The 21836-nt window shown below is 35.9% G+C and overlaps 1 protein-coding gene across 1 annotated transcript; it reads left to right on the top strand.

Moving 5' to 3' along the window:
• Window positions 1-1509: 1509 nt before the first annotated feature.
• Window positions 1510-20181, top strand: LOC308665896 (DGAT1/2-independent enzyme synthesizing storage lipids-like; the record flags this gene model as incomplete). Its single annotated transcript, XM_081324240.1, has 6 exons — window positions 1510-1834; window positions 11447-11611; window positions 11785-11978; window positions 17453-17513; window positions 18340-18479; window positions 20077-20181. The coding sequence occupies 6 exons, from the start codon at window positions 1510-1512 to the stop codon at window positions 20179-20181; spliced, it is 990 nt and encodes a 329-aa protein (XP_081180366.1).
• Window positions 20182-21836: the final 1655 nt, after the last annotated feature.

Raw genomic sequence — 21836 nt, forward strand, 5'->3', positions numbered from 1 at the left:
ACATTACACAATGGGACAGGGAGAGATTACAATCAATTAATTAGTTTCCCAAGGACTATCACATACTCCTAAGAGGCAACTCATGTCCCAATCTCCTAAGTACCAAACCAATTAACCCTCTATGCTAAAATACTTTATTCTTCATTTAAATATGCAAGTTAATTAGCATGGTTTGGCTAATTTGAATTGAATTTGTATTCACCCCACCCTCTGAGGGAGTGACAACAGAACATTGTGTTGGTTTAAAAACAAATGATATCAGAGTTCAAACTTATTTTTTTAAGGAAAGAGTCTGAAACAGATCCCTTTAGAAAACAGGTGATATACAGGTGAAATTGATTTACTTTCATTCAAAGGGGGGACTCTAGATTTCCTTTGTCAATCAATAATGTTATGTTTGTTTATAAATTTACAACTTTTCCTTTAATGTTTTGATACTGAATTCAGAGTAATATTTTTATTATAGAAAGGTTGGCTGGTGAGGGGTTATTAATGTATAAATTACACTTTCATTCTGAAGTAAATTCAGTTGAGTCACCCATTTTCATCAACTCTTCTAAATGACTTGGGGTGTCAGAAAACTAGATATTATTTTAAAGATTTAATGGACTCTATGAAGATACTTCTCAAATATCTGCAGAATCTAAAATATTACTTCTATTTTCCTTTCATTTATGAACAAAACCAAGATGAGAGGCTGATAATGATACCAGCTATCATAGTGAATGGAATACTGATAGTTTTTGCCTTCTGATAGAAGTTCTTTGAGCAATTAGCTTATAGAAAACAAAGAGAGGAAATACTTATTCCTTCTGTCAGCTGATCAAAGAGTTTCCTTAATGATAGATTGCGAGGCAAGCAGTTTTTTTTAATCTTATTCTGCATTATGAATGGTGTTGGTGAAAATCCTAAATGCATATATGAAGTACTCCTTATTGAATTGTTAAAGGAATGGCAGGCTTGGAGATTTCTGGACCAGGTTCCAGCAGAGAAAAAAGGAAGGTGAATTTCTTGCAAAGAATCTACAATTGATTCCTTTCTAATAAAAATGAGGTGGGGGTGAGAGAGAATGGACATTAGCCAGGAAGAAAAAAAATTCCATGTCTGATTTTAAATAGAGGTTGTATAGAATTGTCCTGTGTACTCAATAACCCACAGATTGTTTTTAAAGTTAAGGACCACCTTCTATATTGGCACCATTGGCTGGTCATTAAAACTTGTCTTTTTTAGTTGGTTCAAAAATAAGTCTAACCTAAGTCTCTAATAATGCCAGTAATGTTTCATTACAAAGATCAATAGTCTGATTGATTGTACTAAGCCTTTATTTGTTTACCCTCTCTGAGCCCTATCATCTCCATAAGGCTATTTGAAAGTGTCATTACCATGTATGCAATACCATACTGATATTCTGCTGTCCTCTCAGAGCTCAATATTGCAACTAATAATAATAGTAAAGAATGTTTGTGTGTTTTTATTTGTCTTTTCCAGGAAGAAATTATTTGTTTGTGAATGGATTTCTATTTATATAGTCTGATTTCAAACATGACTGCGGAAAATATATATTGTACCTTAAAAAATGAATTTGCCATCTGGTCAATTTGCACTTTGAAAGAATACGCAGACTTTATGTTATATCCCTTAACTTTGATAGGGATTCTGATAATATTATATTATCCCTATGTGGTTGCATTCTTTCTATTATATGTCCACAATGCAATACTTGTTGTATGGAAAAAAATTGGCAATCTGCCAGAAGATATCAATAGCCAAGAATGGGACAAGCCAAAGCAATTTTTGGCACTGGTAACTGAATGGTTTGGAAAGATACTGCACAGTAAGTATGACTTTCTTCATTCATTCTTGAAGGCAGGGTTGAGTAACTTAGCATCATAGGCATCATTCTTTTGGCCAGCTATAATCATTAGTCATGTGTATCTTGGAGCCACATCTGAATCTAATAAAATGTTAATGGAAAACTGAGGATGCATAGTGTCAACTTATGTATAATTCTTTTTGGTAAAAGTGGTTGTAGTCAAGGAACTCCCTTATCTCTATGGCTGAAGAACTGGATAAAGAAGTTGTCTTAATCCATTATTCAGCAGAATAATTGAAGGCATATTTTTAAAATAATAAAAAACTGTATATATAAAACCTGTCAGGACCCACCCCAATCCACGTCTTAGGAAGACAAAAACTCTTGGAGTCAGTTCTAGTCCAAAAGGAATCTTTACTAGGACATGCTTGGTTGTGGGAATACAAGACAGGACTTAGTATTATTTTACAAATTGAAATTTTATAAAGGGTACCCAGTTCAACCCCCCTTTCCTCAATCCCATTTGGTCAGACCCCCATCCTTCTACTTCGTGTCATCCCTTTTGTTAAGGAATTTTGTTGTGCAGAGGTCTCCTTGTGCTACCAAAGAGTTGCACAGACAAGGAAGGGTACTGAGAGCAGTAAGAGTCACACACAGGAGTACACTGAGTTATAAAAGCAAAAAGTATTTTACTTTAAGATGGTGTAAAAACAAAAATGCACAGTCAAAAAATAAACAGTCCAAGTAGCAATCCAAAATACAAAGTCTTCTTACCGGTCCAGAGGTCAATAGACAGTTCAGGTAACAGAGCAAAAACAGTAATAGTAGAGAGCAGTGAATTCAGAGAGAGAGAGAAGCTATGTTACTAGCTCCCTCTTATAGCCATGAGAACACTTACACACCCATTGGTCAATTAACTTCTTAAAGACATAACATCATGGTTAATATATTTTCAACCCAACATTGTAGGCTAACACCATATGCCTAACATTCTCCCCTTTGGGTAGAATAATATATAACCCTTACAATCTTATGCACATTTTTTCACAATTAGCAGTGTGTTTCACAGCACTTTGTACCTTCGTAAAATGGTCTGCAATATTTACATCAGATGAACAATACTCTAGCTGTATTAATTTATCTTTGACACATTGTCTGACATTTAAATAACGAATATCAGTATGTTTGGATCTTGTCCTTCCTGCAGCATTGTTTGCCATCTTTATCGCAGCTTGATTGTCCTCATATACAATGAATGGATCATTTACATTTAAACCCATATCTAACAATAATTGTTTGTACACTAGCAGTTCTGTACATAACACTGATAGACATGAAAATTCAGCCTCCATTGTAGATAGGCTTATGTGTTTTTGTCTAATGGACTTCCATCCAATCAAAGAATCACCCAACATTATAGCCAACCCTGAAGTAGATTTACGAGTGCTTGTATCAGAGGCAAAACTCGCATCTGCATATGCAGTGAGGATTAACTCACGATTTGGCTCTAAATATAACGAGTAGTGAATAGTCTGCTTCAAATACCTTAATACTCGTTTAGCTGATTGCCAGTGTCTAACAGTTGGATTATTGTTGTACCTAGCCAATTGGTTTACACAGTAAGAAATATCAGGTCTAGTCCAATTACTCAGATACATAAGACTTCCTATCAAAGATTGGTACATAGTCTTATCAAATACAGGACTCTCAACATTAGTGTCCTTAAAATCCATAGCCATCGGAGTTTTTGCTGGTTTACACATTTCCATATTGTATCTCTTTAATAACTGAGATATTTTACTGGCTTGTGACACCTTAAAACCCCTATTCGTTTTCACAATATCTAACCCCAAATAGTGGCTTATTTTTCCAAGATTTCTAATTGTGAATTTATTCTGCAATCTTGAAATGATAGTTTGTGCTTCTAACTCAGTTTTTGTTATTATTGCAATATCATCTGTGAATAATAAAAGAAAAGATAATGCTCCGTTGTGTTCTCTTCTAAACAAACAAGGATCAGCATTACTGGCTACAAAACCTATTGCACTCAACTCATTAACTAAACATGTATTCCACTCATAGCCTGATTGCTTCAATCCATAGAGGCTTTTCTTTAATTCCCAATAATCATGGTCTCTATCATTGGTCAATCCTGGTGGTATTCTTAAATAAATAGTATGTTGCAATGGAGCATGTAGGTATGCAGTTTCAACATCTACATGGTTAACCATATATTGGTTTTTAGCCGCCCATACTAAAGCTGCTCTTAAAGTAGTTGCCCTCAGACTGGGTGCAAACACCTTGTCATAATCCTCAGTAGTTTGGGCAAAACCTTCTGCAATCAAATGTGCCTTATGGGTTACGGTCCCATCTACAGCCTTCTTTATTTTATATATCCATTTGCAACCTATAGCTTGCTCACCAGGTGGCAGTTTTGCTTTCTCATAGACCTTAAGATCCTGAAAAGACTTCAACTCCCTGTTCATTGCAGCTTTCCATGATGCCTGTTCCTTTTCAGGATACATCCTGATCTCATCATAGTTAGAAGGTACTGAACTAACTTGACATATTATACTAGCTTCATAGCAATCAGGTGGACGTCTGATGCGCGTTGAACGCCAAGGAATTACAGGGTTTTGAATTTCTGACTCCTTTCCTTCCTCTGATTCATTTTTTATCTCCCCTATCTCCTCTTCATCTTTTATATTTACAGGAGATGTATTATCATTACTATTTACGTTATCAGAGGAGTCCTCAAACATTAGAGGATCAGTATTAACAGTTTCTTGCTCTAACCTATCCCAACCAACGTGCTCAAGGAAATTGGCACTTGCACTGTTATATACATTAGTTGTGACTTGTTCCCAGAAACGATAGGATCTGTGATTAGCTTCGTAACCTACAAAGTATAATTGCCTAGCCCTATGCTGGCCTTTACACCTGAGTTGTGCAGGAATGTGGACCCAAGCTGGGGTGCCAAATGTGTGCAGGTAATCAAGGTTTGGTTTTTTACCATGCCATATTGTGTATGGTATTTTACCAGTAGAAGTATTAAAAACTATATTTAGAATATGGTTTGCACATTTTGCTGCCTCCCCCCACAGTCTATCTGTTAATTTGGCTATATGCCCTCTAGCCCCACAAGAATAACATTTCTTGATGTTGTAAGCAGTGGTAAATGGCTGCTCGTCTCATGGCTGTGTCTCTCTCAGCTGGTCTCTGTCACACCTCCTTTTGGACTCTTCAAGCAGTCTCCCAGTAATGTTAGTCAATGTCAGTTCCTCTCTGGTCAGGACTTCCAAAGAAGAAAAATACTCATCATAACTCTCATCCAAAGATGACAGAATAATGTAGACCTGCTGCAACTCTGAAAAAAATCAGCTCCTTTTCATGAAGCTCTTGAAAAGTTGCCTTCATGTAGTTTAAATGGGTCAGCATATCTCCATTCTTCTGCAGACGAGCCCTAAACAGCTTACGTGTAAGGTGTATATGTGCACCCACACTGTCTCGAACATAAAGCCTTCGCAAAACGCCCCAACACCTAGCAGCAGACTCCTCACCACGAATATGGACAAGCTGCTGGTCATTCAGTGTTAGCCCAATAATGCAAAGTGCTTTTTCATTGTTTCGTTTAACGTTGTCTATCTTCTTTGCATCCTCTTCATTATTTGCATCCCAAGCAGTAGTTTCTGGTGGGTTATTTACAACAGTCCATAGTCCTTCCTTGCGCAAAAGCAAGCAGCATTTCGTGGACCAGGAAACATAGTTTGTCCCATCCAACCAGGTTATCCAGGAGATGCCTGACAACTGTTCTTGTGCCATTTTACACCAAATAGCTAACACAAACTCAGCTAGGAATACTGTGTGTACTTACTCTCAGTACAGGCCTGGGCCCATAACCAGTGATAAGGAATTTTGTTGTGCAGAGGTCTCCTTGTGCTACCAAAGAGTTGCACAGACAAGGAAGGGTACTGAGAGCAGTAAGAGTCACACACAGGAGTACACTGAGTTGTAAAAGCAAAAAGTATTTTACTTTAAGATGGTGTAAAAACAAAAATGCACAGTCAAAAAATAAACAGTCCAAGTAGCAATCCAAAATACAAAGTCTTCTTACCGGTCCAGAGGTCAATAGACAGTTCAGGTAACAGAGCAAAAACAGTAATAGTAGAGAGCAGTGAATCCAGAGAGAGAGAGAAGCTACGTTACTAGCTCCCTCTTATGGCCATGAGAACACTTACACACCCATTGGTCAATTAACTTCTTAAAGACATAATATCATGGTTAATATATTTTCAACCCAACATTGTAGGCTAACACCATATGCCTAACACCTTTCGTGGGGAAAAAAGGAACTTTGAATCTTTATGGTTATTGCCTTCTTCCTCTCCAGAATTAAAAGAAAACACAAGCCAGATACCTTCTTCTCTAACCCTCCCTTTTGTTCCCCCCAGTTCAAAAGGTTCCCTTGGTCTTTGAAATAACCTAAGGCAGGCTGAATCCACATATGCTCCTCCTTCCTCGGGAGATGGCAGAATCCATATGGGGGGGATAATGTTTTAAACATACATTTATGAATGTGATATAAATGGATTCTGACATCCCGCTCTCCTTAAAAGAAAGATATGTCCATCTGTAGGGAAAGAAAAAAAAACATATATAAATGTTAACTCGGTTTGTTCGGATATTCTGTATGTTTGTTCGGATATTCTCTTAAGCAGCTTTGGTGTTTTAATGTGGCACTTGCTGACCCATTTGTTTTCTGAGGAGGGGAGGTGTTTCCAAGCCACTAAATATTGGGTCATTCCATGAAGTTTCCTGGAATCCAAAATTTCTTTCACCTCAAAATGTTGTTCCCCTTCCACCATGATGGGAGGTGGTGGCGGTGGGATTTTTGTTCGTAGGGGAGATTGTTATTCTCTCTTTATTAGGCTGCAGTGAAAGATTGGGTGTATTTGTCTAAGATTTTTAGGTAGTCCTAATTCAACTGTTACTGGGTTTATGATTCTTTTAATTGGAAAAGGTCCAATATATTTTGGTCCGAGTTTTTTGCAGGGTTGGAGTGATTTAAGGTATTTTGTGGACAGATATACCAACTCTACCACTTTGAACGGTGTGGGATCGGCTCTTTTCCTGTCTGCCTGTGTTTTGTATGCTAGTCTAGCATCTGTTAACGCTTTTCTGACAATAGGTCAGGTGTATTGTAATTGAGCAATCCATTCCTTTAGTTCTGGAATTACCGGTTCTTTTGGGGTTAGTTCAGGTATGGGGTTGAAGCTTTGGCCTGTAGCTACTTGAAAAGGAGTGTAACCTGTGCTGGAGTTGACTGCATTATTATATGCCACTTCTGCGAAAGGCAGTAGGTCTGTCCAATTTTTCTGCTGAAAATCTACATAACATCTTAAATATTGCTCAAGTACTGTGTTAGATCTCTCACATTGCCTGTTACCTTGAGGATGATGACTAGATGTCAATCTTTGGGTAGTTCCTAACAGGGATAAGAATTCCTTCCCTAATGCCGAGGTAAATTGCATCCCTCTGTCAGATATGATGCGTAGTGGTGCCCCGTGCAATCTGTAAATATGCTGTACAAAACGTTTTGCTAATGCTTTTGCAGTTGGAATTTTTTGGCTAGGTATGACATGAACTTGTTTAGAGAACAGATCTGTGACAGTCCAGACAACGGTGTTTCCGTTGCTTTCTGGTAGTTCACTGTGCATCAGTGCACTGGAGGAATAATCTTAAAATCTAGTACACACCATCATTCTTGCTAATGTTCTTCCCTTTGGGGTAGGGAGCCAGTCCAGAACTTCCAGGTGCGTTTGGGAGGACTTTTCCATCTCCCTGTCCCATCACTCTCAGGAGCATTAGGCTTTCTTCCTACCACTCTAGTTAATAACCCATGAAATTGCCTAATGATCACAACTTGGAGAGTGGGATTGTGGTCATTGAGCAAAGCAGTCACATGGTGTTTCTTGACAACTGCTTCACTAAACAACTGATATTCTGGGCCCAATTCTGATTGAAAATGAAGGATTGCTATAAAGACCTAAGTTTTTAGTCTGTTTAGAAACACATCAACTTTACTTTTTGTGCTAATCCATAATTTGTCATGGTTTGGCCTGACACAACATAGACATCACACTTTGTTGAAATAAAAATCTTCATCAGGGTCCAGTCCAAGCTGGGAATAAACAACACGGAGACTGTTTAGAATAGTTCTAATTTATTGAAAAGGAGAGCCAGACAGAAAGATAGCTCTGGAAAAATTGACCACATTTAGTAGGGAGTGGGTTTTTATACCTTCTTGGGCTTTTGTTTGGAGTTGTTCCTGTGGCATGAACTTTGACCTGAGTCTGAGTGTGCCTTTCTGGTATTCTGATGGTGGTGGATTAATCCTATCATGTCCCAAAAGTCATATTCTGCTTCCCAGGGGCTGTGGCTGTGGCTGATGACTGTTGGATTTTTGGTGTGAGGGATTGTTGATTCTAGGGATCTTTCTTTCTAATCCAAGCTTCCTGGCTCCAGTCTTTCTGATAAGATTACTACATCTGCATTTCTGCAGATTTGGTTTCTGTTTGGGGCAGAGAGACTTGGTGGGGGGTTCTGCCTTTAAAATCCTTTGGGGAAATATATTCTGCCTTTTTAATATTTCCAAAAATATTTCTTTCTCTGGATTCTTCCCACAATATTCCCCCTTTGTGCCATAAGAGTGTGTGAGTGACACACTTTTACTGGCACAAGATTAAAAAATTATCTGGTCAGGGAGACTTGATAAACAAGTTTTAAACTGTTAATACAAAAAAAGAGAAGACACTAATAGAGGCAGCAAAAAAAGATCCCTGCAGTGGCTCCCAAAAGGGGGAGGCTTTCAACCATGAAGGTCTAAAGTCAGGGTAAAAGATCTTTTACGTGGAAAAGAAATTTATAGTGCCCAATATTCTGTGCCAATTATTTCCAAATGTTGGATGTCACTTTGAGCTTCCAGTCAGGTCTGCACATGCATCTCAAAATTCTTCACAGCCATGTTTTCCTCAGTACATAAGCACTGGCTGCCCATTTTCAAGGGTTGCTTGCCTTAGCTCTTGTTCAGTGCATCCAGATTTGTGATGTCCAATTGAGGTTAGCCAGTGTGCAAGCCAGTCTATTATTTTTTCTTAAATTGCACACAGTGAGGCCTAGGATTCTCACTCTGAGTCCACCAGTGCAACATATTCAAGGCTTGGGTTTGGAGATCTCTTTCCTGCTGCCTCCTCAGTGAAAGCATATGAATTGAAAATCACCTGAGGGAGCCTGGTTACCTCCCCCTTGAAATTTGCAGGAAGTTGTGCATGCAAAGCTTAAATGCCACAGGGCAACAGCCAGCCTGGAGCTTTACTGAAGGTAGGTGAAGGGGATAGACTCAGTGTGTGCATGTGTGCACATAGCTACCCATAAAAAACAGGCAATACAAGCATTCTGGACAAATTTTCTCTCCTACCAAACAGAAGTCCAACGTGTTCAGTACTTGCTGTGCCAACCTTTCTCAATGCCATCCCTCCATAAATACATTCAAATGGCTTATTACAATACAAATGAGGCAAGAAAGAAAATCTTACAATGAGTTTCCACCCTTCCCCCATAGTCTTTCCAGTTGTCTTCTGAGGCTTCACGTGGGGGCCAATGGCTCCAGGACTCCTTCCTTCCTATGCAGCTTTCACAGGGATCTGGACAAATGGTAGGACTTGGGAAGATCTGTTCCATTCTGGTTGCATGGTGACTTTCTAGTGGATGGCTGGATCAAAACCCAATTCCATGGCTCAAATGAATGGAAGCAGTGTCTGGGTCAGTATGGTCTGCTTCCAAGGTTTGCAGGGGTGCAGGCTGAAAGACATTAGAACAAGATCTCCTCCCCCCCTTTCTGGGTGGACTCTCTCAGGAGAGGCAGACAAAGGCACGAAGAACAGAAGATAAGAAATTGATAAGTATTGGGGTGGGGTGTAGCTTGCAGGCAGAGTTTGAAAAGACATTACTACAGTTGTTAAAAAAACAGATAAGCAGACAAAATGGGGACAGCACAAATGAGGACAAAAGAGAGGCTGGATTCTGGTAAGAGAACAACAACAAAAATGAAAAGTCTCACTTCTGAAACTGAACATTTGCAATATGTTAAAGAGGACTTGCAACTTTAAAATGCTGGTCAGCTTGAGAATACTGAAAGCTCCAAATATTTTTAAAAGCCTAATATTTTAAGGTGTGCAATTTGCCAGGGGCAGGAGACTCTACCTTTTATATTTGTTTTCAAAAAATTTTAAACATCATGACAGCATTTTGCCCAGCATTACCAATGAACAGTTTAGATAAAAATATCACATTAGAGATTTAAAATAAATGCTTATGTGTTCCAGGATTAGTTCCATAGTAGTTTCACTGATTAGTGATAGCATAAGAAAAGAAACTTAATAAGAAGGTTATTTCCCTACACAAGCAGACTTGAGCTCATGAGGCTCTTGTACGTAGACACATCTCATGTTTCAGGAAAAGGATAGACAGATAACACCCATTTACAACATGTATAGAAAAGGAAGAATGAAACTTTTCCTGTAGATGAACTTAAACCATTCCCTCCTGACAACTTTGGGCTGTTCTTACAAGTACACAGAGAGAAATAAAAACAAAAAAACCCAAAATTCTCTTCACCCTGTTTGCTGGCCAGACAAACAGAATGAGGGTATTTTCTTTTCGGTGGCTTATTTTAAGCAGAATTTTAAAATTCTTTTCTCTTTTGATTAGAGACAATTAGCAGTTAACATTTACCTTGAGGATACACAAAAACCTTGACACACATACACACACAAAGACAAGGAAAAGAGAACAGAATAGAGAAACAGAACTCTTAGTTTTACACATCCTGGTCATTCCCACAACACATATTATGTATCTATTAACAGTTCTGGAAAAAGTAAATAGAATACCAAAATTACCTTTTAAAAATATTTTTAAATGTCCATAATTCCTAAGATAATGTTGAGATGTTTGAGATAAAAGATAAGCTTTTATGTCACTTTGATTGGTATAAATCTAAGTGAATTATAAAAAATTCTAACAAATTAGAAGGAATATTGTTGTGTAGTGAGTTCTTTGGAGGCAGTAAGTGAGGCAAGAGGTTGCAAACAGAAACATTGCTTTATTGAGGCAAGCAGGAACAGAACTGAAACAGAGGCTTCTGCGCAGCTACTTATACGGTTGGCCACTAGGAGGTGGCCAATAGGTTTAAAGGAACCAATTCCCGCCCCAAATCCTCCAATGATCTTCTTGGAGATAGCTTGTCTGGCAAGTCAGTGACCGTTATACAGACACACCAATTGAGCAACCTTAAGCAGCATTCAAAAGACACGTGAAAGCAGTTCAAGTAAATCCCAATACATTACAAATATGCTGGATCACAAAGGTAATAGCACTGAACTCAGACAATTTTTATTGATTTTGTTACCTAATATGACAGCTTGTAGTTCCAAAAATCACATATGATTTAAAATGTTTACCTTCACAAGAAAGCTAAGAAAAAAGGTCATTTTTCTACGTGAACTTCCTTTCTTCTACAGGAGACCCTTGTGAAACATTACTGAAGTCATTTCATTATTCTACCATTAACAGGTTATGAGGTTTCTGGACTAGAAAATCTACCCAAAGGACCAGCGATCCTTGTTTATTACCATGGAGCTATACCTATTGACTATTATTTTTTTATTCAAAGGATTTATAGACTCACTGGAAGATTCTGCTATTCTGTGATAGATCATGCTATTTTTTATATACCAGGTAAAAAAGAATATTAAAACTTTGGCTTTTATTTTCGAATGATATACCTTAGATTCACTGACTTGGGAAGTCCAATTTTTGTTCTTTAAAGACTTATGTCATGGTGGAAATATGTGTATTCTGTTTTCTTTTACTAGCAAGAACAGAATGATTTCTTATGTCTGCTTTTGCAGGAATACGTCTATTCCTCACTATCCATCACTCTATTTATTCTACAAGAGAAAAGTGTGTAAACATTTTGAAACAAGGGCACCTACTGGGAATTGCACCAGGAGGAGCACGAGAGCAAAATTATGGAAATAACTACTATAAACTAATATGGGGAAACCGGAAAGGATTTGCTCATATAGCTATAGATGCAAAAGTGGTGAGCCATCACATCTTTTTTCCTAGTGGTCTTTTACATTGGAATATGAATTTTTAGATGCTGTATTTCATTTTCATGTCATCTACTTACCTTTAAGCTATCTGCAAATGTACAGGAAGTTGCAAGCGACCACAAATCAGATTTGACAGGCCAGGAAAAGGCAAATCTTCTTTCTCCCCTTCACATAATCCTAGAAATGTAGTTCAAGAGCATATTACTGTATGAAAATGTTAACTTTTGTTGCACAATTATATTTATATAACCTACTACTTTCTCCCAAAATATAGTCAGTATAGGGCAGGGGTCTGCAACCTTGACAACTTTAAGACAACAGAATTCCAGGAGCTGAAGTCCACAAGTCTTAAAGTTGTCAAGGTTGCAGACGCCTGGTATTGTAAAAACATCTGCTTTAAAAAAAAGTCTTTAAATTATTATTACTTTTATTATCAGATTTATTTTTGTCACTTGATACAAGATAACTCTGAGCAACTTACTATAAGATAAATTGTACAAATATCCAACAATTATAAGTATAAAAACCGACAAAAATTAAAACAAATTTGTTTATTTAGTATATGGCATATCATACATGGACTAGCAATATATATTAACATTTCATCTAGATTAGTAGAACACGATAAAATATAAATGTTAAAAAGTTCTGTATTCAAATACCCATGTCTAGGCCAAACTAAGAAAGCATGGGTTTAAAGGAAGAGGTAGGGTGCCTTCGCTGTTAGTGCACCAGCCCATTTTTGAGTCTTTTCCTAAAGGCTAAAAGAGTGGCAGTGGATCTTATCTCCTGTAGCAAATGGCGGGAGTCCCCTCCTTTGGGAAAAGATGGTTCCACAGATATCCTGGACCAAAGCTATAATGAGTTTTAAAGGTAACCATATGTAAGCAGATTGGCAGCCAATGCAGTTCATGTAACACGGGATTACATGTGCCACCCTAGGGTTCAATCAGAATAAAGCTGAAAGAGACCTTGGAGGTCTTCTAGTCCAACCCTCTTCTCAACCAGGAGACCCTATTCCAAGGGTAGGCAACCTCGGCTCTTTCATGACTCATGGACTTCAAATCCCAGAATTCCTAGCTGACTCAGGAATTCTGGGAGTTGAAGTCCATGAGTCATAAAAGAGCCGAGGTTGCCTACCCCTGCCCTATACCATTTCAGATAGGAGGCTGTCCAGTCTTTCCTTAAAAACCTCCAGTGATAAAGCACCTACAATTTCTGAAGGCAATCTGTTCCATTGGTTAAATGTTCTCACTATTAGAAAGTTTCTCCTTAACTGCTTAGTTGCTTCTCTCTTTGATTAGTTCCCATCCATTGTTTCTTGTCTTGCTTTATGGTGCTTTGGAAAATAAGCTGATCTCTTCTTCTTTGTGTTCGCCCCTCAGATACTGGAATACTGCTAGCATGTCTTCCCTAGTCCTTTTTTTCTCTAGACTAGCTATACCCAGTTTCTGTAACCATTCTTCATGTTTTTTAATGTTTTATTGATTTTCTAATTTTACATTTAAGTATTTAAAAAGCAGCATGGCGGCTGAGTTAATAATTCAATGACATACAAGTATCTTTAGTACAAGTCTCAAACTACCACATTAAATATTTCCTCTCTTTTCCCCTTAGTATTTACTGTCTCATGTTTAAACTAATACAATTCTTATTATATCAATTAAATAAAAATAACATTCTTACATGTATCAATAATTTTTAGCTTATACATATCCTAGTTATTTTAACATTCAGTCTTTATAGACAGACAATCAATGTCCTAATTAGTTTTTCCCAATTTTTAGTTTCCCATTAATATTTAAATTTAACATTTAATATTTATAATTTCCAAGTTTTAAGTAACCAAAGTTCCCTTTATCACAATTCATCCCAAAATCTAATATTCAGGATACACGTCTTATCTATTTGAATATATTCTATTTCTCATCATTGTACATTGTCTAATTAATAATACAGTATAACATTCTTATTTCCTACTAATTTCCAAATGTCTTAAATTTAATAACCAAAATATCCCTTGTTTCAACATCAAATACTTCCTCTTTTTCTCTTAATGTCTGTTATCTCATATTTAAGCTAGTACACTTCTTATTATATCAGCTAAGTAAAAACATGTTTATTACATTTCTCAATAAATTTTTAGCTTATATATATATATATATATCTTAATTACTTTTTTACAAGTTTTATTGATTTTTAATATTTACATATACATGTATTTGTGAAGCAATATGGTGGCTGGGTAGTCAAAATAACAAATAAGTTGTAAATAGTTCAGGTTACATTAACAGGGATTCCCTCTCTGATTCCCTTAGTTATCACGTAGTCAAAATAATCAAGTTAATACAGTTCTAGTTGTACCTAGTCAATTAACAAAATTTTCAATATATTTTCACTAATACATATCAATATCCTGTTTTTAAATTTTATCTAATTGCAATAAAATATTCTAGAATAGCCTATAGTATACAAAAGAAAGCTTAATTTTTGGGTAACCCACAATTCCCTATTTCAATAAAGAATAATTCTCTTGTCTACAAAACTTACATTGTTTGTTACAAAACATTCTTATGTTTTACCATTAAAGTCTAGTTTTCATCTTAACAAATCACCAATTATTAGAAGTATATTTTTTTATCTTAACCATTCAACAATTATTAAAATACTGTCTTTTATATATAAAATTCTAGATTCTATAATATAGTTCAAAAGTAACAACTAATATCTTCTATAAGTCATCTTAACCGTACATCAATTGTTAAAATACTATCTTTTGATATATCATTTCAATTTCTATAATATAGTTCAAAATTATATTCTAACAGCTTACTTTTGTTTTCCCTTACAGATCAAAAGTAATAAAAATAAAAATAAAAAATAAATATTTTTAGAGATTCCCCTTAATCCATCGAAAGGTATTTTTATACTCTATCTTTAGGAATCCTAAAAAAGAAACAAATTCAGTTTTTGAAATCTAACTCTTGCCTTCCTTTTGTGCCAACCAGGCTTTCCACTTGGCATCTTTAAATTCTCAAATTTCTTCCTATAGCCCTTATTTGAATCCAGGGAACGTACCCAAATGTCAATTTTGCAAGGAAAATGTCCCCTTTGTAGCCATTGTAGTTTTGCTTTAATAGTTCACTTTTTGATGATTGATGTAATATAGTTGTCATTAGATCAGTCAAGCCTTTTTGTTCTTCCAATTCTATCTGGGTTAGGAAGAAAGTAGTAGCTGGTATTATGATTGTCATTTGATTAGTTGAATTCTCAATATAGTGTATTTGAAGGCCTTTAGAATCTTCACTCTTAGCATTGCTTTCTTCAGATGCTGTTGCTTTTTGAGTTGTAAGTTTTGTAGTTGCCATTAAATTTGGACTTTAAGGTTTTCTATAGGTAGCTTTTGTTGTTCTTTGAAATCTATTTTAGTGTTAGTTTCCACTTCTATTTGGTTTTGGGTTATCTTTTCCTCATTTAAAGTCATAATTTGATTTGGTGGCTTTGAGTTGTCAGATTTTTCTTGCAGTTTGGCTTTAATTTGCTTTGTCATTGTCAAAATCATGTCCAGTATTAATTTATAGTCAAGTGGTGGGATATATTCATCCATTTCGTTATTATTTGCAGCTAAGTCTTCCATGGAGGCTATTTTAATAAGAATCAAGGATTATCCACCTCCAAAAGAGTTTTCAGTGCCAGGTGTTCCCACACTTATCTTTAAGAATAATGTCAAGGACACCTCTGTTATTCAAGTCAGCTCTCACAACAAAAAAAAAGAAATTTACTTGCTGTACCAGGTTTCCCCACACGATGTCATCAATAACATATAAAATGCAATGTAAAAACATTCTTTTCTTTGTTTCTTAACACATTTTTCTATTTTCTCTAGAAAGGTATCACATCATTATAATATTGACGGAATTCTTTTTGTTTGATGATATTTTTCATTATCTCTCTTTTTAATTGCAATATCATTTTCTGTTTTTTATTTTTATAATTCACATGCTAGCTATATCCATGGTTTATTTACACACTGATTTTTTTTGCTTTATATAACTGAGTTTTATTTCAATTTCTCTTACTGTTAACATAAATAATTGTCCTTGTAGAAGCTTAAATTTGTTGAGGAATACTATCTTCTCTGGAACTTTGTTTAATTCTTCTGCCTCTGTGACCTTTATTCCACTATTTTTATTACAAATTATATTAAACAGATAAAGCTAATACAAAAACTTACACAGAAAATTGTTTAAAATAAAAGAAAAGAAAATAGTAAAATCAAAAGAACTGAAAGGTGTGGAAAATACCCAGTGAGCACATTCAACATTGACAACTGATCACTTAAAATACAACCAAGCTTTTGCCAATTTTTTTAAACTCTTTAAAACCATTGCTTCCTTTAATCATTTGTATCAAACCATATAATAAGTCATCAAATAGAACTCTGTGCTCAGGAAGCCTCTCTTCAGATGTAAATAAATTACATCTGGAATTGGTTAAGAACCTTGTCTCCATATATGATAAATTGTAGTGGTGAGCCTGACTGGAATCTTTAGGATCTCAGCAAGCTTAGCTCATAAGCCAAACACAAAAACTTCAATTCTCTCAGTCTATTGAATTTCCCAACAAGCGGCGCCGCTGCCCGTTCGCGTGGAGGTGCGCGCGCACCTCTCCAAAGGTTTGGGGAGGTGCGTGCGCACCTCCGCCCATTCGGAGAGGTGCGCGCGCACCTCTCCAAACGGGCGGTGCCATTCTCCATTTGGAGAGGTGCGCGCGCACCGGGCGGCTGGGAGCCGCAGGAGACGGCTCAAAGAGCCGCATGCGGCTCCAGAGCCGCGGGTTGCCGACCCGTGGTCTATTCATAAGAAGCAACTGTCTGGAGTGCATGTGGGCATTTCATAATGTCTTCTTTTTTCAGAAAAATCTTCACCAGCCACAATTCGCCATCTGCTACTCAATCTCCCCTGCAACACAGTCCTTGCTCCTTCAAGGACGTTTAGTTCTTCCTAGTTCTCACAAATATGGGCAAGGTTTATAGGATAATAAACACACAAACAAAAAAGAATCATAATGTTTTCATTAAACTCTTGTCTCTTTCTTTGACATATCCTGAGTTTAGTAAATCCAAGATTTAACATGAAAAATAAAGTTGTGGTTTAATGTTACTTTTTGAATCAAGATCTTCAAAGATTAGATGCATGAGAATTCAACACTAAAGACAGAATGAAGGATAGTTCAGCACGTCAAAAGCTGAGTTCAAACTACATTTAGTAGGATAATGCAGCTGTTGGAGTGATTAAAATCTCCAAAGCAAATAAGGGATAGGAAGTCAAAAGATGCAAAGACATATATTATCCACATTAGGTTCCCAAAGATCTATTTTATGTCCAAACAATACCTTTCATTCCTTTCATGTACCGTGACTAAAATGAGTCTCATTATTTGTTTCTTTTATTTCTTCTAGCCAATCATCCCTGTATTTACACAAAATATTAGAGAAGGATATATAACATATGGAAATATAAGTAAGTAAAACCTTATGTATTCTCAGGAATGCTATTACTTTTAAGGCTATAAATCTATGCATCTGCATCTTTTCCTGCCATTTTTAATTTCAGTTATACTCTAGCTCAAGCAGCAATAGCTAAACCTGGGCTATAAATATTTAAAATATATAATGTCGATCAATTTGGGAATATGTCGATCAATTTGGGAATATGTTCATTTCATTCTTTTAATGAAGATCGATTAAAGAACAAGAGTTTCCTTCTAGAATGATAAAAGACTGTCTAATCTCTTTTCATCTACTTCAACAAAATGCTGAATGAATATATAGATATATGAATTTGAAATAAATGAAAATATCTAATTCTGAGTTCTACTGAACTTCAGAGCTTTGCTGGAAAACCTGATTCAATACATTTCCTATAATTGACATAATTTCATGGGGTTTTATGGACACAGGGCTGAGCCAGAAATTACAGAATATACTGTAAATGCATTGTGCTTATTCTGGAAACTCTGTCTGTCTGTCTCTCTGCTTATCTGTCATCCTGATAGATGTATCAGTCTTCTGGGATCTGTGTGTGTGTTTACATGTCTGGATTAGTCTGCTTTTCTAAACTCTAATTTTCAAACTTTGTAAAAATCTAAGCTAAACTTTGCAAATTGTAACACCCAAATATGATAGCTTATTCTCTTCTCTTTCCAGTGGAAAACCTTTACATTAGAAAGTTCTGATACTGCTAGTAAAAATTGCTACTTTTTGAATATAGGTTTCTAACAAAGACTAATATGAAACTTTGCTCTTTGCTAAAATTGTTTCTGAGATTTTCTAAATCTTGTACACAGGACCAATGAGATGGTTATATGAGCAAACTCGATGGTATATCTTTCCATTATATGGAATATTTCCAGTTAAACTTATAAGCCATATTGGAAAACCAATTCCATACGATCCAGATATAACTCCTGAAAAATTAGCTGAAAAAGTAAGTGTATTCTATTGTAAGAGAAAAATATACATTCAAATTAACACTTTGTTCATGAAATTATAACTCTATAGTAACAGATTGTAAGCAGTTATTGAAATACATTACCTAGATGTGCATAAGTATAGTTGAGTGTTTGGTACATAACTGTCATTGTAAGACTATAGGCCATCCATCTATCCCTCCATCCTTACATTCATCCATCACTTATTTAAATTAATCAACATGGCTAACTGTAAGCTTAAATAAAATAAATAAATAAATAAAAAATAAAATAAAAATAAATAAATAAAAGCATCTATGAAATAACTATCATACTAAAGCCCTAAGAACTTTAGTTGCAAATAACTGCAACTTCTTGGTTGTCTTCAATGACATAGAATAAATGAAAACATTTTGAGACATGACAAAGGCAGGAGTCACTATCTGAAAACCTAGTCCAAGAATGTGTACAGTTTTCTTACCTGTTGAAGACTGCTTAGGGCACAATTTGAAATTCCTGTTCCAGCACCCCAGCACCTCAAATTGCATACCAACTTTTTCTGGGTGACTGCAACTTTGTCAAGATCAGTAGACAGAAATTTCATGTGATCAAATGGCTTCAGTATAATAGGAACTCTATCTTGCTGGGATTCAACCCTTAGCTCCTTCTAGTCCTTCACAAATCCAAATACCAGTCAAGACTTCAATATATCTCCTGTTCAGCCTCTAATGTTGGTAAATATCACCGCATTAATGATATGAGGCGTCTCAGATTGTTGAATGAACTCTCCCAGGTGTTTCATGAATAAGTTAAATAAAATGAGGGAAAAGGTCAAGCCACCGGGCACCTCACAGTCATTCACACCAATAGGTTGTAATTGCCTGCTTAAGAAGGAGAGAAACCATTGAAAACCAGTGCTTCCAATCTCAAACCTAGCATATAGTCCAAAAGGATATCCTGGCCAGTGTTATTCAATCCTGTTAATAATTCTGACAAAATAAGGAGAGGAACACACACGTCATAGAGATACTGGCCACAAGAGATGTAGTTATACCAAGTTGAAATCAATATATAAGGTCTCCCATTAGTCAAACAGAGGATTACCTAAGCACACCAAAATGTATAAGTTTTTTAAACAATTTGGTTCCTCATTTCACTCCATTTCTGAAACAGGCAGGCAGGCAGACAAATACACACACACACATACACACACACACACACACAAACAAACAAACACACAAATGGAAAAGTGGGTGGGAGAAAGGGAAGTGGCTTTCTCAGTTCTCTGGGCAAGTATACTAAAACACTCTTCCGCACCATTCCTTCTTTGAAATTATAATAAAATAACATATTTCTGTTCAAGAATGGCAGTAGGTAGAAATGTTTAGAGTTACAAAGTGATTCAACCTATTTGCAGAAATTCATAGCTCCTAGAGCACCTTTCTATAGCACCTGATCAATAGAATGGAGTATCTTTTCCTTATAGGAGAAATGAGCTAGACATAGAACGCAACGTTCTCTCTATAATTCCTGAAACATAAATCTAAATTATATCATTTTTCCCTTTCTTTTTCTCATCCCACTCTACCCCATGCCATTCCATCTCTCCAACAGACTAAAAGGGCAATGGAGGCTTTACGCGACAAACACCAGAAAATCCCAGGAAGTATATTGCACGCTCTGAGGCAACGCTTTGAGACACGTAACAAAGATAAATAGTGATATAACAACCACAATCTCTCTCTATAATATATATGTATGTGTAGATGATGTATGTGCTTGCGTAGTGCAAGTGTTTCCCAAGGCACTTTTCTTTTAAAAAATGAAGAGGCAAGATTAAGAAGGAGCAAGAATATCTGTTTATTTCAACATATTTAAATCTCCAACATCAGATTAAATTTCATTTAAATATACCAAAGGATTACATCATGGTCGTTTCACATCAATTATGTTTGAGAAATCCCAATGAACTGGCAAATGACTGGAGGAGACCAATTATTATTCCTATCTTCAAAAAGATGGAAAAGGAAAATACAAGATATAAACTAGTCACTCTGACTTTGAAACTCTGGACAGTTTTACAGTATATATTGTGAACATAAATAGATTTATAATTAAACATAATTATCAGAAACTTGACTTGCCTTATCTAATATTTTTTCAGATAATTTTCTTAGTAGACTGTAGCAATTTTGTAAGGATAATATAGCTTGATTTTTTTTTCCAAAGCAGTTGACAGAATAGTTCATTCTGACTAGCAGGTTACCACAGTAATATATATGCTGCATGGAGTTTAATTGACTGCACTGACTTTGAGTGTACCTAACTGAGATGTGTTGCTAGGAGAAAAGATTATTTCATATTGTTTCATAATGTGCAATTGTTAAAAAAAATCAGACACATGTTAATAAGCTAATTGTGTCATATAAAATTTTTTACATGAAAAATTCTTTCATTTTGTTTAGTATATTCTGTGTACTGGTTATGTAAAACATGAGATGTGTTCTAATACATATTTATCCTCTCTTTGGTTTTTCTGTCTTTTAAATTAGTTTAAATCATCATAAGAAATATTTTTAAATACCAGGTAATTCCACTCATTTAAGAATTATAAAATCAGGTGAAAATAATAGGGATAAAATTGTATGAATAAAGCACTTTATTCATACAGATACTGCCCACAAGAAATATCAATTTGGAATCAATATATAAGGTCTCCTATTATCTAGAAAGAAAATTCCCTAGGCACATAGAAATATATAACTTTGTAAAATATGTATATTCTTCATTTCCCTCCATTGCCTGAACCAAAACACACACACACACACACACACACACACACACACACACAAACAGACCTGAAGAGTGGGAAAGTGTATGGGAGAAAGGGAAGTGCCTGTCTCAATTATCTGGGTCAGTATGCTAAAACACCATTCCTTTTATGAAATTATAATAAATAAGCCATATAGCATATTTCTGTTACAGAATGGCAGTATGCAGAAAATGTTTAGAGTCACAAAGTGATTCAACTCACTCACATTTATAGCACCCAGTGCACCTTTCCATAGCACCTGCCTCTTTATTTCTCTGATCAATAGAGCAGAGCATCTTTTCCTTAGGAAAAATGGGCTGAGCTTGGAATGCAAGAGAGAAGTTCAGCTGCAGGAGTTAGAATCACACACCTTACAAAGCCATAATCAAGTTCATTTCCTTTTGGATTTGCATGTTCTGAGAGTCCAAGCTAAGGTTTATATTTTCAAGTAAAAGGTAAATCCAGCCAATCAAACCACAATTAGGAGCAAATTAAATAAGAGGTATCAAACTTCATTTTTAATTATACGACTGCATGCAGAGAGATAGTTCTACACCATGTA

The sequence above is a fragment of the Vipera berus genome (assembly GCF_964194415.1).
Source record: "Vipera berus genome assembly, chromosome: 3".
NCBI classification, from domain to species: domain Eukaryota; kingdom Metazoa; phylum Chordata; class Lepidosauria; order Squamata; family Viperidae; genus Vipera; species Vipera berus.